The sequence below is a fragment of the Hyla sarda genome, chromosome 6 (genome assembly GCF_029499605.1).
Source record: "Hyla sarda isolate aHylSar1 chromosome 6, aHylSar1.hap1, whole genome shotgun sequence".
NCBI lineage: Eukaryota > Metazoa > Chordata > Amphibia > Anura > Hylidae > Hyla > Hyla sarda.
The window spans coordinates 180,167,561-180,186,409 of NC_079194.1; the positions used below are offsets into that span (position 1 = coordinate 180,167,561).

At 46.3% G+C, this 18,849-nt stretch overlaps 1 protein-coding gene across 6 annotated transcripts in view; it reads left to right on the forward strand.

Annotated features, from left to right (window-relative positions):
- TERF2 (telomeric repeat binding factor 2) overlaps positions 1-18,849 on the forward strand; it is a 64,822-nt gene that overhangs the window by 7,159 nt on the left and 38,814 nt on the right. Inside the window, exons 1-2 of one of the 6 annotated variants that reach the window (XR_008845143.1) lie at positions 10,132-10,363; positions 10,463-10,761. Coding sequence is in view for 4 of the 6 variants with exons in the window: in XM_056525931.1 (XP_056381906.1) it covers positions 10,617-10,761 (145 nt within the window). In the remaining 2 variants the exon portion in view is untranslated. Of the gene's footprint in view, positions 1-9,378; positions 9,457-10,131; positions 10,364-10,462; positions 10,762-18,849 lie in introns of those variants that run through there. The other 5 variants (XM_056525932.1, XM_056525929.1, XM_056525930.1 and 2 more) reach the window with 5 other exon arrangements.

Genomic DNA, 18,849 nt, shown 5'->3' on the forward strand with positions numbered 1-18,849 from the left:
TTCTCAGATTTAAAAGTACCAGTATTTTTTCTGTATGGTTGACGTCTCTTATTGCTCCTAGATCTTGATCTAGGGTGAAACCTCTTAGGGCCACTCTGGACGTTAGTACTATCCTCAGTACCTGAGTATTCAGAATCCGAAATGTCTGTATACCTATTACCCTGAAAATCTTGTTGTTGTGATTTTAAATAAATCTGTCCTGTTTCAAAATCCCTTTTGTCTCGTACGTATTTCCTGTGTTTCCTTTCTTTAATCTCACTTAAAAAACTGTCCAGATGTTTCTTAAGTTTTTGCTCCAAAAGAGGATACTCAGGTTGTGTTTGGAATATTTGAATTTCACTAATTTGTGTTTCCAACTGTGTAGCAATTTTTGTAAATGCACCTTTCTCAAAATCTAGTAGATATTGTAACATACGTAAGGAGTTTTCAGTTAAAAGTTGTTGCCAACCTTGTATGAATTCAGTTTCGTTTTGATGTGAGTTAGGAGTGATATTGATTCTTAAACCACGGTAAACAATTTTTTGCTGGAGATATGTTTCGAGACTGGCAATCTCCCACCAGGAACGATAATACTGTTTATAAGTTTTTTGTAAGTCCCTAAAAGCTGAATTTATATCAACTTGATTAAAGGGAAGATTTTGAAGTGAGAAGACATGAGCAGCATCAGCTTTAGAGTGCTCTAAATTAGGTTTGTTGGACAGGAATCCAGCCATCAGTGCATAATAAGCTTGGCGGTCCACAAAAAGGAGTGATTAACTCCAATTAATTAATGCAACAAAAGGGACCTATGAGTGGAGGGTAAATCCAATATTATTAACATTTGACCGCTAAGCGGTCACTGAGACCCTAAATTTCCCACCCAATATAAAACTTAACGTTTAATGAGCCAAGATTAAAATAACCTCACACATATTGATCCATAATGCATTGATTGGCATGACACTGCATGCTATAGAAGTGAATTGAAAAAATAGACTGTGGCTGCAGTCCACAGTCTATAGTGTTGTCACGATGCCGGCTGGCAGGTAGTGGATCCTCTGTGCCAGAGAGGGATTGGCGTGGACCGTGCTAGTGGATCGGTTCTAAGTCACTACTGGTTTTCACCAGAGCCCGCCGCAAAGCGGGATGGTCTTGCTGCGGCGGTAGTGACCAGGTCGTATCCACTAGCAACGGCTCACCTCTCTGGCTGCTGAAGATAGGCGCGGTACAAGGGAGTAGACAGAAGCAAGGTCGGACGTAGCAGAAGGTCGGGGCAGGCAGCAAGGATCGTAGTCAGGGGCAACGGCAGGAGGTCTGGAACACAGGCTAGGAACACACAAGGAAACGCTTTCACTGGCACAATGGCAACAAGATCCGGCAAGGAAGTGCAGGGGAAGTGAGGTGATATAGGGAAGTGCACAGGTGAAGACACTAATTGGAATCACTGCGCCAATCAGCGGCGCAGTGGCCCTTTAAATCGCAAAGACCCGGCGCGCGCGCGCCCTAGGGAGCGGGGCCGCGCGCGCCGGGACAGGACCGAGGGAGAGCGAGTCAGGTACGGGAGCCGGGGTGCGCATCGCGAGCGGGCGCTATCCGCATCGCGAATCGCATCCCGGCTGGAAGCGGAATCGCAGCGCCCCGGGTCAGTGGATCTGACCGGAGCGCTGCAGCGGGGAGAGGGTAGCGAGCGCTCCGGGGAGGAGCGGGGACCCGGAGCGCTCGGCGTAACAGTACCCCCCCCCTTGGGTCTCCCCCTCTTCTTAGAGCCTGAGAACCTGAGGAGCAGACTTTTGTCTAGGATGTTGTCCTCAGGTTCCCAGGATCTCTCTTCAGGGCCACAACCCTCCCAGTCCACTAAAAAAAAAGTTTTCCCTCTGACCTTTTTAGAAGCTAAGATCTCTTTGACAGAGAAGATGTCCGAGGAGCCGGAAACAGGAGTGGGAGGAACAGATTTGGGAGAAAAACGGTTGAGGATGAGTGGTTTAAGAAGAGAGACGTGAAAGGCATTAGGGATACGAAGAGAAGGAGGAAGAAGAAGTTTGTAAGAGACAGGATTAATTTGACACAAAATTTTGAAAGGACCAAGATAGCGTGGTCCCAACTTGTAGCTAGGGACACGGAAGCGGACATATTTAGCGGAGAGCCATACCTTGTCTCCAGGGGAAAAAACGGGAGGAGCTCTTCTTTTCTTATCCGCGAACTTCTTCATGCGTGATGAAGCCTGTAAGAGAGAATTTTGGGTCTCTCTCCATATGATGGAAAGGTCACGAGAAATTTCATCCACAGCGGGCAGACCAGAGGGCAAGGGGGTAGGGAGGGGGGGAAGAGGGTGACGGCCGTACACCACGAAAAATGGGGATTTGGAGGAAGATTCAGAGACTCTGAAGTTATACGAGAATTCGGCCCATGGAAGGAGATCTGCCCAGTCATCCTGGCGGGAGGAAACAAAATGTTGCAAATAATCACCCAAGACCTGGTTAATTCTTTCTACTTGTCCATTGGACTGGGGATGATATGCAGAAGAAAAATGTAATTTAATCTTGAGTTGTTTACAGAGAGCCCTCCAGAATTTAGACACGAATTGGACGCCTCTATCCGAGACGATCTGCGTAGGCAACCCGTGAAGACGAAAAATGTGTACAAAAAATTGTTTAGCCAACTGAGGCGCTGAAGGAAGACCAGGAAGAGGGATGAAATGTGCCATTTTGGAAAATCGATCAACGACCACCCAAATAACAGTGTTGCCACGGGAAGGGGGTAAATCAGTAATAAAATCCATACCAATCAGAGACCAAGGCTGTTCGGGGACAGGCAGGGGATGAAGAAAACCAGCGGGCTTCTGGCGAGGAGTCTTATCCCGGGCACAGATAGTGCAGGCTCGCACAAAGTCCACAACATCCGTCTCCAGAGTCGGCCACCAATAGAAGCGGGAGATGAGTTGCACAGATTTCTTGATGCCCACATGACCTGCGAGATGGGAGGAGTGACCCCATTTGAGGATTCCGAGGCGTTGGCGTGGAGAAACAAAGGTCTTTCCTGGAGGAGTTTGCCTGATGGAGGCAGGAGAAGTGGAGATCAGGCAGTCAGGTGGAATGATGTGTTGCGGAGAGAGTTCAACTTCTGAGGCATCCGAGGAACGAGAGAGAGCATCGGCCCTAATGTTCTTATCGGCAGGACGAAAGTGAATCTCAAAATTAAATCGGGCAAAGAACAGAGACCACCGGGCCTGGCGAGGATTCAGCCGTTGGGCAGACTGGAGGTAGGAGAGGTTCTTGTGGTCGGTGTAAATAATTACTGGAAATCTTGATCCCTCCAGCAGATGCCTCCATTCCTCAAGTGCTAATTTAATGGCTAGAAGCTCTCGATCCCCGATGGAGTAGTTCCTCTCCGCCGGAGAGAAGGTCCTAGAAAAAAACCCACAAGTGACAGCATGCCCGGAAGAATTTTTTTGTAGAAGAACAGCTCCAGCTCCCACTGAGGAGGCATCAACCTCCAATAGGAAGGGTTTGGAAGGGTCAGGTCTGGAGAGCACGGGAGCCGAAGAAAAGGCAGACTTGAGTCGTTTAAAGGCGTCTTCCGCTTGAGGAGGCCAAGACTTGGGATCGGCATTTTTTTTGGTTAAAGCCACGATAGGGGCCACAAGGGTAGAAAAATGTGGAATAAATTGCCTGTAATAATTGGCGAACCCCAAAAAGCGCTGGATAGCACGGAGTCCGGAGGGGCGTGGCCAATCTAAGACGGCAGAGAGTTTGTCTGGATCCATTTGTAGTCCCTGGCCAGAGACCAAATATCCTAGAAAAGGAAGAGATTGGCATTCAAACAGACATTTCTCAATTTTGGCATAGAGTTGATTGTCACGAAGTCTCTGAAGAACCATACGGACATGCTGGCGGTGTTCTTCTAGATTGGCAGAAAAAATTAGGATATCGTCCAGATATACAACAACACAGGAGTATAACAGATCACGAAAAATTTCATTAACAAAGTCTTGGAAGACAGCAGGGGCGTTGCACAGGCCAAAGGGCATGACCAGATACTCAAAGTGTCCATCTCTGGTGTTAAATGCCGTTTTCCACTCATCCCCCTCTCTGATGCGGATGAGGTTATAGGCGCCTCTTAAGTCCAATTTAGTAAAGATGTGGGCACCTTGGAGGCGATCAAAGAGTTCAGAGATGAGGGGTAGGGGGTAGCGGTTCTTAACCGTGATTTTATTAAGACCGCGGTAGTCAATGCAAGGACGTAGGGAGCCATCTTTTTTGGACACAAAGAAAAATCCGGCTCCGGCAGGAGAGGAGGATTTACGGATAAAGCCCTTTTTTAAAATTTCCTGGACGTATTCAGACATGGCAAGAGTCTCTGGGGCAGAGAGAGGATAAATTCTGCCCCGGGGTGGAGTAGTGCCCGGGAGGAGGTCGATAGGACAATCATAAGGCCTGTGAGGAGGTAGAGTCTCAGCTTGTTTTTTGCAGAAAACATCCGCGAAGTCCATATAGGCCTTAGGGAGACCGGTTACTGGAGGAACCACAGAGTCACGGCAAGGGTTACTGGGAACCGGTTTTAAACAGTCCTTGGAACAAGAGGGACCCCAACTCTTGATCTCCCCAGTGGACCAATCCAGGGTTGGGGAATGAAGTTGAAGCCAGGGAAGTCCAAGGAGAATTTCCGAGGTGCAATTGGGGAGGACCAAAAGTTCAATCCTCTCGTGATGAGATCCGATGCTCATAAGAAGGGGCTCCGTGCGGAAACGTATGGTACAGTCCAATCTTTCATTGTTTACACAATTGATGTAAAGGGGTCTGGCGAGACTGGTCACTGGGATGTTGAACCTGTTGACGAGAGAGGCCAAAATAAAATTTCCTGCAGATCCAGAGTCCAAGAAGGCCACCGTAGAGAAGGAGAAGGCAGAGGCAGACATCCGCACAGGCACAGTAAGACGTGGAGAAGCAGAGTAGACATCAAGGACTGTCTCACCTTTGTGCGGAGTCAGCGTACGTCTTTCCAGGCGGGGAGGACGGATAGGACAATCCCTCAGGAAGTGTTCGGTACTAGCACAGTACAGGCAGAGGTTCTCCATGCGGCGTCGTGTCCTCTCTTGAGGTGTCAGGCGAGACCGGTCGACCTGCATAGCCTCCACGGCGGGAGGCACAGGAACAGATTGCAGGGGACCAGAGGAGAGAGGAGCCGAGGAGAAGAAACGCCTCGTGCGAACAGAGTCCATATCTTGGCGGAGCTCCTGACGCCTTTCGGAAAAACGCATGTCAATGCGAGTGGCTAGGTGAATAAGTTCATGTAAATTAGCAGGAATTTCTCGTGCGGCCAGAACATCTTTAATGTTGCTGGATAGGCCTTTTTTAAAGGTCGCGCAGAGGGCCTCATTATTCCAGGATAATTCTGAAGCAAGAGTACGGAATTGTACGGCATACTCGCCAACGGAAGAATCACCCTGGACCAGGTTCAACAGGGCAGTCTCAGCAGAAGAGGCTCGGGCAGGTTCCTCAAAGACACTTCGGATTTCCGAGAAGAAGGAGTGTACAGAGGCAGTGACGGGGTTATTGCGGTCCCAGAGCGGTGTGGCCCAAGACAGGGCTTTTCCAGACAGAAGGCTGACTACGAAAGCCACCTTAGACCTTTCAGTGGGAAACAGGTCCGACATCATCTCCAGATGCAGGGAACATTGGGAAAGAAAGCCACGGCAAAACTTAGAGTCCCCATCAAATTTATCCGGCAAGGATAGGCGTAGACCAGGAGCGGCCACTCGCTGCGGAGGAGGTGCAGGAGCTGGCGGAGGAGATGACTGCTGAAGCTGTGGTAGTAACTGCTGTAGCATAACGGTCAGTTGAGACAGCTGTTGGCCTTGTTGCGCAATCTGTTGTGACTGCTGGGCGACCACCGTGGTAAGGTCGGCGACAACTGGCAGAGGAACTTCAGCGGGATCCATGGCCGGATCTACTGTCACGATGCCGGCTGGCAGGTAGTGGATCCTCTGTGCCAGAGAGGGATTGGCGTGGACCGTGCTAGTGGATCGGTTCTAAGTCACTACTGGTTTTCACCAGAGCCCGCCGCAAAGCGGGATGGTCTTGCTGCGGCGGTAGTGACCAGGTCGTATCCACTAGCAACGGCTCACCTCTCTGGCTGCTGAAGATAGGCGCGGTACAAGGGAGTAGACAGAAGCAAGGTCGGACGTAGCAGAAGGTCGGGGCAGGCAGCAAGGATCGTAGTCAGGGGCAACGGCAGGAGGTCTGGAACACAGGCTAGGAACACACAAGGAAACGCTTTCACTGGCACAATGGCAACAAGATCCGGCAAGGAAGTGCAGGGGAAGTGAGGTGATATAGGGAAGTGCACAGGTGAAGACACTAATTGGAATCACTGCACCAATCAGCGGCGCAGTGGCCCTTTAAATCGCAAAGACCCGGCGCGCGCGCGCCCTAGGGAGCGGGGCCGCGCGCGCCGGGACAGGACCGAGGGAGAGCGAGTCAGGTACGGGAGCCGGGGTGCGCATCGCGAGCGGGCGCTATCCGCATCGCGAATCGCATCCCGGCTGGAAGCGGAATCGCAGCGCCCCGGGTCAGTGGATCTGACCGGAGCGCTGCAGCGGGGAGAGGGTAGCGAGCGCTCCGGGGAGGAGCGGGGACCCGGAGCGCTCGGCGTAACAAGTGTGAGACAATTAAAAATCTAACACATTGCCCGCCCGCCCGACGTTTCGCCACAGGCTGTGGCTTTATCAAGGGCTAAGAGGCAAATGGCGTGCAAACAAGCCTTGCAGGGGTTTAAATAACCTCCTGTCTCTAACGTCATTAGAACATGTCACTTCCTGTATTAACATGACATCTCATTGGTTACAATCACATGCAAACTAATGATTGACCGCTTCCTGGCCAATAGAATTTGGACCAGGATGCATCTTGCTATATTCGTTTGATTGACAGCATCCTTGACCAACCAGCTGAGACCAATAAAGCTTCTGAACTCCTCATTGGTGCCGGAAGCTGTACACGTATGTGCGCCAACGGTCCTGCGCTAACTGATAGCTTCCCGAACCTCCGATATGAACGCATGCGCAGTACGGATGCGCAGAAGAACGTGCGCGAGTACTTAGTCATATACAGCCACTGCTGGGAGGCTGCGCGACAGACATATGCGCCGGTACTTAGCCGATTTGGCATGTGATTCACACATGGCTGTTGTGATAGAGCTGGAATACACAATATAACCACTCATGTGAACAACGACTGCATAGCAAGTAATAACTAATTCGAGATCACTAATTAGGTTACTATCTGGTAATATAGGACGACCAACCTAGCAACGTAGGTATAGTATCAAGTAAAAATGTATTATTCATAATACCGCTGAATTAGTGTAATCGATAGTAAAAAAGGAGACCCTGTAGTGAAGTCTGTTACAGCTTGTGCTACCATAAGCACTAGAACTAAATACACCCCATTTAACATGCGTCTGAATTTTTTTATGCAGATCTGCCACTAAGGCAGATCAGACGTTAATGGCTCTTAATTTTTTTTTACCTACTTTGCCATTACCGTCCATTATTGTAACGGAGCCTAACGGGAGTTATAACGGGCAAATCTCACTTCAATGAGATTTCTCTAATGTCAGTTATGAGTCCCGTCAGGGATGTAGCTAGAAACCACAGGGCCCAGATGCGAAAAATTGTCCTGGGCCCCTGACGACCTGCTTAATACTGCCAAATACTGTACCCCCTGAATATAATACTGCCACCAACTGTACTCAATGAGTATAATACTGCCACCCACTGCACTCCCTGAATATAATACTGCCATACACTGTATCCTTGAATATAATACTGCCACCCACCGGGCCCCCCCCACCCCATCACTGGTCTTCTCATCACCCCAATGCCCCCTCCCCCCCAACCCTGTCCTCTGTCTCCTTATCACACCATACTCAGCCCCATATACCCCACGCACCCCATCCTTGGTCTCCTCATCCCCACATACACGGTGGGGGTCTAGCTGATGGGACAGCCACCAATCCCCTTGTTTCAAGTGGTCCTCCAGATGTTGGAAAGCTGCAACTCCCATCATGTCTGAAGAGCCTCAGGGAGTTGTAGTTTTGCAACAGCTGAAGAGCCACAGATTACGGTAAAGCGTCCCCCATCATCACTGCAGATTTTACAAGTGACTACAGCTGATGGGACAGTCAGGAGAATATATAATGATATCAGTAACTAAGTAACTACAGCTCTGATGGGACAGTCAGGAGAATACATAATGATATCAGTGACCTGAGTGGCGTCTTCTCTCTTGTCTTTCCTTTTCTTCTTCATCTGGTCCAGGCACCAGGACTTCTTCCAGCTCCATATTCTCTGTAGAGTCTGATGCTGCACATCATAGGTTCCTCACTCTGTCAGTAGATCCTCATCCTCTGTATGAAGACAATAATCATTATATTTCTGCCAAATACTGTGCCCCCTGAATATAATACTGCCAGATACTGTACCCCCTGAATATAATATTGCCAACCACTGTACCCCCTGAATATAATATTGCCAACCACTGTACCCTCTGAATATAATACTGCCAACCACTGTACCCCCTGAATATAATACTGCCAGCCACTGTTCCCCTGAATATAATACCAACCACTGTACCCTCTAAATATAATACTGCCAACTACTGTACCCCTGAATATAATTCTGCCAACCACTGTACCCCCTGAATATAACCCTGCCACGCACTGCACCCTCTAAATATATTATCGCCACACACAGTGCGCCCTGAATATAATACTGTCACCCACTGTACCCCCTGAATATAATACTGCCACCCACTGTACCCCCTAAAAATACTACTGCCAACCACTGTACCCCCTGAATATAATACTGCCATACACTGTACCCCCTGAGTATAATACTGCCATACACTGTACCCCCTGAATATAATACTGCCACCCACTGTACCCCCTGAAAATACTACTGCCAATCACTGTACCCCCTGAAAATAATACTGCCACCCACTGCACTCCCTAAATATAATACTGCCATACACTGTATCCTTGAATATAATACTGCCACACACCGGGCCCCCCACCCCATCACTGGTCCCGTTATGATAGCGGGAGAAAAAGACGGGACATGCACAAATTTTTCTTCCGCTATCTTCCTAACGGATGTCACCTTCCGGGCAAAAACTGTAGTGTGAAAGGAGCCTTAGATGCAGCAAAAAAAAAAAAAGACATTAATATGCAACAAATCTGCGCAGAATACTGTACGTGTGAACAGACCATTAAAGGAGTATTCCATAAACATTTTTTTTTCTATAATCCTGCCCAGGCTTACCTCTCACTGCTCCCCAACTGTCTCCAGTATCCTGCCCCTGTCCTCCAGTGCGGTCCTGTTCCTGGCTGCCAGGAGTCGACTCTTCAGACTGCAGTTCAGCTAATCCTGCACTGGAGGACGGGAACAGGATACTGGAGGCACCAAAGGAGTGGGGGAAGGTAAGTCTAGATTTTTTTTATTTATTTTTTTATGCTGGCAGCCCAGATCAAATATTTTTTTTAATTCAAACCCGGAGTACCCCTTTAACTTCTGCTTCCCTCAACACTGCCAGCCTAGGCACAGGCCTTCAGATGCCTAGTGGCAAATTGGGCCCTGCTGTCAACCCCTCCTCATGTCCTTATGTGTTACTAAAATTGTTATATGTAAAAACTGCTGGATCTAAGACAAATATATTAAAGCTAATTGATTCTTGAACAAAAACTGTGAAATGTATAAGTCTGTAACATTTAAAGTCCTATGCAGTATAACTCCCTGTGATGATATATGGTATACAGCAGTGGTTTCCAACCTGCGCACCTTCAGATGTTGCAAAACTACAACTCCCAGCATGCCCGGACAGCCAACGGCTGTCCGGGCATGCTGGGAGTTATAGTTTTGCAACATCTGGAGGTCCGCAGGTTGGAGACCACCAGTATACAGTATACCTGATAAAACAATTGGTACCAAATCAACTGAAATCTGTACTAACTAAAATCTAATAGGGGGAGAGTTATCAAAACCTGTCCAGAGGAAAAGTTGCTGAGTTGCCCATAGCAACCAATCAGATCGCTTCTTTCATTTTTTAAAAGACCTCTGGAAAATGAAAGAAGCGATCTGATTGGTTGCTAGGGGCAACTCAGCAACTTTACCTCTCCACATGTTTTGATAAATCTCCCCCATAGACTTAATTATCTTTACTGGTTGTTTGTAATTGTAGGCAAAACCCAAGACTCTGTCCATTCACCATCGACCAATAAATGTAGGGCGGGGTTTATGCAAATTCACATAGGCGGTACTGCCGTTTAGGGGCGGTTCTCCTTTTTGGAGGCGGTACTGCCATTTGGGGGCGGTTCTTAAGATCACTAGGTAAACGTTGACTGGGCTTACAAATATGTTAAACACTTGGCACATTGTGATATTAAGAGAACTAGAGTGATTTGTTTTTCTATTTATCTCGTTTCTCAGTATTCACTGAGCTGACAGTTTGTAAGTATCCCAGGTAATAGAACATCATACTATCTACTTCCGCCCTTCCCATCATGGCGGATGTATCTTTCCAGGTCATCTGACCTCCTCGCCGGAAGTGAGAGATTTCGCGGCGAATTTTTCGTATTGGATAATGGAGGGGAGCTGTGACAGCGTCCTTTCGGGTGTGGAGCCTGTGGTGAACCAGTGGGTGTTGGAGTACTTTTTTCATCTTTACGTGGATGCCTTTAAGAGCTGCAGAAATGAGGACTTTGTACAGATTCGGGATATTGTCTCAAGTAAGTGAGACTGTACCTAGGTGTCACCAAAGGGGGCGCTCTGTGACAGATAACTAAGGATCATTCGGGCTTTGTGCTGTATCCAAGTCCTGTATTTCTCCACACCCCTCCTCTTCACTCCAGTTTGCTGTAATACAGTTTATTTCTTTAGGATCCAGTCAGATTCCAGCTTTTATATAAAAAAAAATGAAAGCTGCAATCTGGTTGTTATGGGCAACCGCTCCATTAACCCTTTGTACACCCAGAGTAGAACACCCTACTCTGAGTGTGACTAGGGTCTTGCTGTTCCTGTGGGGTGCTGGTCACCCAGGAAATGTATCGCTTCATAAATTGACACATTTGCTGTGATGACATTTGGAAAAGCTAGGTAACCTCTGTCATTCAGCTTTCCCAGGAACAGATGGAACATAGGAATAGCTAGATAGAACTTGATGGACACCTTTTGGGTAGTTTTAGGAGAGCATACACCTCTACAGCTACTGTGTAAACTACTGTTTCTCGACCAGGGTGCCTCCAGCTGTTGCAACACTACAGCTCCAAGCATGCTCGGACAGCCAAAGCAACATGTGTGTCTTATAGAGTACAAAGTTTATACCAATGCCCAGGAGATGGTGCTGGGGTATTATTAAACAAAAAACTTCCAAACCCCACAACTGGAAATAATTAGAGATGAGCGAACTTACAGTAAATTCGATTCGTCACGAACTTCTCGGCTCGGCAGTTGATGGCTTATCCTGCATAAATTAGTTGAGCCTTCAGGTGCTCCGGTGGGCTGGAAAAGGTGGATACATTCCTAGGAAAGAGTCTCCTAGGACTGTATCCACCTTTTCCAGCCCACCGGAGCACCTGAAAGCTGAACTAATTTATGCAGGATAAGTCATCAACTGCCGAGCCGAGAAGTTCGTGACGAATCGAATTTACTGTAAATTCGCTCATCTCTAAAAATAATCCCAGGTTGGGGTCCAAAACCCCTTTTATAGTGCACCCTCCCTTTTAAAACTTCACTTTTAATGATTTATTTAAAAAAAAAAAACTATTATAAATCTTGTGAGGGGAAAAGAAAATAGTGGTTTAAAAACCCAGCAGTTCTTCGAGGCAGTTTGTAGATGTTTTAAACAGCAGCAGCACCCTCATTTAGAGACCCTGTAGCACTGCAGGCACAGGGGTCCATTCAGACCTCCGGCTGGAGATTCACTTATGACGGAAAGTGTGTGGGAAGAACTGCTGGGTTTGTAAACCACTAGTTTCTTTTTCCCTCACAAGATTTAATAGATTTTTTTAAAATCATTAAAAGGGAGAGTGCACCAAAAAAAGGGGTTATGTACCCCAACCTGGGATTATTTCCAGTGGTGGGGTTTGGGATCTTTTTGTTTTATAGAGTACAAAGACTCTCCAAACCATAGGTGTATGCCAGCAGTCTTCAAACTGTGGCCCTCCAGATGTTGCAAAACTACAACTCCCAGCATGCCCGGACAGCCAACGGCTGTCCGGGCATGCTGGGAATTGTAGTTTTGTAACATCTGGAGGGCCACAGTTTGAAGACCACTGCTGTATGCTGTTGCTTCTAGAGACTCGCTGCTCGCACAATCTTTTCTCCAGCCCTCCGTACGAAGCTTTCCATGGCTGTGTCGGTGACGTCAGGAGACTTTCACACCGGAGAGACAGTGGATTATATTAGTCCATCTTGCATAGCTCTACGTTTCAATGGCCGCGCAAATCACCTTCACCATTAAAGACAATGAACATCTAGATGTAAATAACTACTAGTATTGCACGTACCAGTGAGCGATGCAGAATTACAATTTGCTTACAGCATTGTTTGCACATAAATAACACTTTGCTCCATTCTCGCGATGTATTTTCCGACCGTAATTCCGCTCAGAAATTACGATCCAGCAACATCTGATTTTTTTTTTTTTTACTGGCCTTCTGCTGCACATTATGGATGTTCTGCAGTGGAAATTCCGGCTCCCAAACTCCACTAAGGGTACGTTCCCACACGGCGTATTTTGCTGCGTATTTGGTGCTGCGTATTTTCCTACCCATTGACTTCAACAGAGAAAATAAAATACGCAGCAGCAAATACGCAGCAAATACGCCGTGTGGGAATGTACCCTAAAACACAAAACATGTTCAATCTTTCTGGGGGATTCCACCCTGAAATGCATTGCTGTCTATTGGTCCTAGTGCCTTAAAGGGGTACTCCCTTGGAAAACTTTTAAAACATTTTTTTTTTTTAAATCAACTGGTGCCAGAAAGTTACAGATTTGTAAATTACTTCTATTAACCCCTTAAGGATGTAGCCCATTTGGGCCTTAACCCCTTCAGGACGGAGCCCATTTTGGCCTTAAGGACCGTAGCATTTTTTGCAATTCTGACCACTGTCACTTTAAACATTAATAACTCTGGAATGCTTTTAGTTATCATTCTGATTCCGAGATTGTTTTTTCGTGACATATTCTACTTTAACATAGTGGTAAATTTTTGTGGTAACTTGCATCCTTTCTTGGTGAAAAATCCGTAAATTTGATGAAAATTTTGAAAATTTTGCATTTTTCTAACTTTGAAGCTCTCTGCTTGTAAGGAAAATGGATATTACGAATACATTTTTTTTTTGGTTCACATATACAATATGTCTACTTTATGTTTGCATCATAAAATTTATGAGTTTTTACTTTTGGAAGACACCAGAGGGCTTCAAAGTTCAGCAGCAATTTTCCGATTTTTCACAAAATTTTCAAACTCAGTATTTTTCAGGGACCAGTTCAGGTTTGAAGTGGATTTGAAGGGTCTTCCTATTAGAAATACCCCACAAATGACCCCATTATAAAAACTACACCCCCCAAAGTATTCAAAATGACATTCAGTAAGTGTTTTAACCCTTTAGGTGTTTCACACGAATAGTAGCAAAGTGAAGGAGAAAATTCACAATCTTCATTTTTTACACTCACATGTTCTTGTAGACCCAATTTTTGAATTTTTACAAGGGGTAAAAGGACAAAATTTTTACTTGTATTTGTAGCCCAATTTCTCTCGAGTAAGGACATACCTCATATGTCTATGTAAATTGTTCGGCGGGCGCAGTAGAGGGCTCAGAAGGGAAGGAGAGACAAGGGGATTTTGGAGAGTACATTTTTCTGAAATGGTTTTTGGGGGGCATGTTGCATTTAGGAAGCCCTTATGGTGCCAGAACAGCGCAAAACCCCCACATGGCATACCATTTTGGAAACAAGACCCCTCGGGGAATGTAACATGGGATAAGGTGAACCTTAATACCCCACAGGTGTTTCACGACTTTTGCAAATGTCAAAAAAAAAATTTTTTTTTACCTAAAATGCTTGTTTTCCCAAAAAAATTTAATTTTTAAAAAGGGTAATAGCAGAAAATACCCCTAAAAATTTGAAGCCCAATTTCTCCTGATTCAGAAAACACCCCATATGGGGGTGAAAAGTGCTCTGCTGGTGCACTACAGGTCTCGGAAGAGAAGGAGTCACATTTGGCTTTTTGAAAGCAAATTTTTCTCTGGGGGCATGCCGCATTTAGGAAGCCCCTATGGTGCCAGGACAGCAAAAAACCCCCCACATGGCATATCATTTTGGAAACTAGACCCCTCGGGGAACGTAACAAGGAGTTAAGTGAACTTCACGACTTTTGCATATGTAAAAAAAAAATTTTTTTTTAACCTAAAATGCTTGTTTTCCCAAAAATTTTTTAAAGGGTAAAAGCAGAAAATACCCCCCAAAATTTGTAACACAATTTCTCCCGAGTACGGCGATACCCCATATGTGACCCTAAACTGTTGCCTTGAAATACGACAGGGCTCCAAAGTGAGAGCGCCATGCGCATTTGAGGCCTAAATTAGGGACTTGCATAGGGGTGGACATAGGGGAATTCTACGCCAGTGATTCTACGCCAGGGTGCCTCCAGCTGTTGCAAAACTCCCAGCATGCCTGGACAGTCAACGGCTGTCCGACAATACTGGGAGTTGTTTTGCAACAGCTGGAGGCTCCGTTCTGGAAACAGTGGCGTACTAGACGTTTTTCATTTTTATTGGGGAGGGGGGCTGTGTAGGGGTATGTGCATATGTAGTGTTTTTTACTTTTTATTTTATTTTTTGTGTTAGTGTAGTGTAGTGTTTTTAGGGTACAGTCGCACGGGCGGGGGTTCACAGTAGTTTCTCGCTGGCAGTTTGAGCTGCAGCAGAAAGTTTGCGGCAGCTCAAACTTGCAGCCGGATACTTACTGTAATCCTCCGCCCATGTGAGTTTACCCTGTACGTTCACATTGGGGGGGGGGGGGGGGGGGGACGACGGACGGACGACATCCAGCTGTTGCATAACTACAACTCCCAGCATGCCCGTTGGCTGTCGGTGACTGCTGAGAGTTGTAGTTTTGCAACAACTGTAGGCACACTGGTTATGTATCACTGAGTTTGTGACCCAACTCAGTGTTTCACAACCAGTGTGCCTTCAGCTGTTGCAAAACTACAACTCTCAGCAGTCACCAACAGCCAACGGGCATGCTGGGAGTTGTAGTTATGCAACCAGCAGATGCACCACTACAACTCCCAGCATGCACTTTAGCTGTTTGTGCAAGCTGGGAGTTGTAGTTATACAACAGCTGAAGGTACACTTTTCCATAGAAAAAATGTGCCTCCAGCTGTTGCAAAACCATAAGTCCCAGCATGCCCATAAGGGAATGCTGGGAGTTGTGGTGGTCTGCCTCCTGCTGTTGCATAACTACAGCTCCCAGCATGCCCTTCTTGCATGCTGGGAGCTGTTGCTAAGCAACAGCAGGAGGCTGTCACTCACCTCCAACGATCCGCATGGTGTCAGTTCCGCCGCCGCCGCTCCTGGGGCCCCGATCCCAACATTGACGCTGGGGATCGGGGTCCCCAGCACCCGGGGTGCACGTCCCGCACCCGCTCACGTCCTCCGGAAGAGGGGCGGAGCGGGTGCGGGAGTGACACCCGCAGCAGGCGCCCTGATTGGTCGGCCGGTAATCCGGCCAACGAATCAGGGCGATCGTTAAGTGGCACCAGTGCCACCTCACCCCTGCAGGCTCTGGCTGTTCGGGGCCGTCTCTGACCGCCCCGAACAGCCAGTAATACCGGGTCACTGGAGACCCGATTGACCCGGAATCGCCGCAGATCGCTGGACTGAATTGTCCAGCGATCTGCGGCCATCGCCGACATGGGGGGGGCATAATGACCCCCCTGGGCGATATGCCGGGATGCCTGCTGAACGATTTCAGCAGGCATCCGGCTCCGGTCCCCAACCGGCTAGCGGTGGGGGCTGGAATTCCCACGGGCGTATGGATACGCCCTCGGTCCTTAAGGACTCGGGATGCAGGGCGTATCCATACGCCCTATGTCCTGAAGAGGTTAAAGGGGTACTCCGGTGAAAACCTTTTTTTCTTTTAAATCAACTTGTGGCAGAAAGTTAAACATATTTGTAAATTACTTCTATTAAAAAATCTTAATCCTTCCAGTACTTATTAGCTGCTGAATGCTACAGAGGAAATTCCTTTCTTTTTGGAACACTGATGTCATCCCGAACACAGTGCTCTCTGCTGACATCTGTCCATTTTATCAACCATGCATAGCAGATGTATGCTAAGGGCAGCATGGTGGCTCAGTGGTTAGCACTGCTGCCTTGCAGCGCTGGGGACTTGGGTTCAAATCCCACTAAGCACAACAATAAATAAAGCGTTATTATTATTATTATTATAATTATAATAATGTCAGCAGAGAGAACTGTGGTCGTGATGTCATCAGAGAGCATTCCAAAAAGAAAAGAATTTCCTCTGCAGTAGTCAGCAGCTAATAAGTACAGGAAGGATTAAGATTTTTTTAATAGAAGTAATTTACAAATATGTTTAACTTTCTGCCACCAGTTGATTTAAAAGAAAAAAGGTTTTCACCGGAGTACCCCTTTAAGGACGCAGAAAATTTTATTTTTACTTTTTCATTTTTTCCTCCTCCCCTTCAAAAAATCATAACTCTTTTATATTTTCATCCACAGACTAGTATGAGGGCTTGTTTCTTGCGCGACCCGTTGTACGTTGTGATGCCATCACTCGCTTTTCCATAAAATGTATGGCGCAGCCAAAAATATACTATTTGTGTGGGAAAATGAAAAAGAAAACCGCAATTTTGCTAATTTTTGAAGGTTTCGTTTTCACGCCGTACAATTTACGGTAAAAGTGACGTGTTCTTTATTCTTTGGGTCAATACGATTAAAATGATACCCATGATTAAAAAATTTTCATTTACTGCTGCGCTTAAAAAAAAAATCACAAACTTTCGAACCAAATTAGTACGTTTAAGATCCCCCTATTTTGAAGACCTATAACTTTTTCATGTTTCCGTATAAGCGGCGGTATGAGGGCTAATTTTTTGCGCCGTGATCTGTACTTTTTATTGATACCATATTTGCTTATATAAAACTTTTAATACATATTTTATAAATTTTTTGGGGAATAAAATGTTATAAAAAAAGCAGCTATTTTGGACTTTTTTTTTTTTTTACGTTCACGCCGTTCACCACACGGTATCATTAACATTTTATTTTAATAGTTCGGATATTTACACACGCGGCGATACCAAATATGTATATAAAATATTTTTTTAACACTTTTTGGGGGTGAAATAGGGAAAATGGGGCAATTTACGTTTTTATTGGGGGAGGGTTTTTTAACTTTTTTTTTTACTTTTATTTTTACACTTTAATAGTCCCCATAGGGGACAATTTAAAGCATTCATTCGATTGCTAATCCTGTTCCGTGCTATGTATAGGAAATAGCACTGATCAGGGTTATCAGTGATCTTCTGCTCTGGTCTGCGGGAAGGCAGATCAGAGCAGAAGACTCCCAGAAGACAGCGGAGGCAGGTGAGGGGACCTCCTGATCGTATCGACGCGGCAGCGCTGCGGGTGAACCTATAATCCAATTAAGTGTCCGCGATGCTGCAGATGCCGTGATCTGTATTGATCACGACATCTGAGGGGTTAATGGCGGACATCCGTGGGATCGCGGGTGTCCGCCATTACCGGCGGGTCCCTGGCTGCGATCAACAGCCGGGACCTGCCGCGCATGATCTGGGCATCGCTCCGATGCCCGCGGTTATGCTTAGGATGTAAATGTACGTCCTGGTGCGTTAAGTACCGCATCACCAGGACGTACATTTACGTCCTTCGTAGTTAAGGGGTTAAAAAAATCTTAATCCTTCCAGTACTTTTTAGGGTCTATATACTACAGAAGAAATGCTTTTCTTTTTGGATTTCTCTGATGTCACGACCACAGTGCTCTCTGCTGACCTCCGCTGTCCATTTTAGGAACTGTCCAGAGCAGGAGAAAATCCCCATAGCAAACATATGCTGCTCTGGACAGTTCCTAAAATGGACAGAGATGTCAGCAGAGAGCACTGTGGTCGTGACATCAGAGAAATCCAAAAAGAAAAGCATTTCCTCTGTAGTATATATAAAATGTATTGGAAGGATTAAGATTTTTTAATAGAAGTAATAGTTTTTCACAGAAGTACCCCTTTAACAGATCTAAAATAAATCCATCCCATAGTGAGAAATATGGGATGTGTTTATTCTAGACCTTTCTGTTATTTATGTGCGGCCGATGCTGTAAAGTAATTGTAATTAGGCATAGCTCCCTGGTACATGTAGTACTAGTAGTTAGGTCTCTAGAAGCAACAATGTACACCAACAATTGGGAGAGACTTTACTCTATAAGATGTGTACATCAAATGTTGTTTAGAATGTAACCTGGGAATTTCTACATACAAATTGCATCTGACTTGTGTGTAGTGTTATGTGAATTACCGACTGTTTGTGTGAGGGAGGGAGCCTCACAGCTTACACATATTGGAGGTGGCTCTTTGAACATTTATTTCTGTGCAGAGAGGGAACACACATTCCCTGGTTGTCTGATGGTACCCTATGTGCCCCAGGAGCTTGTTTAGGAAAGAGAGGGTCTGGCACACATGATCACCTACTTTCTGCAACTATTGCCAGTCCAGCCTGATGCCCGGAGCCTGTCAGCCAGGGACTTACCATAGTGGCCCCTCTTCACTACACAG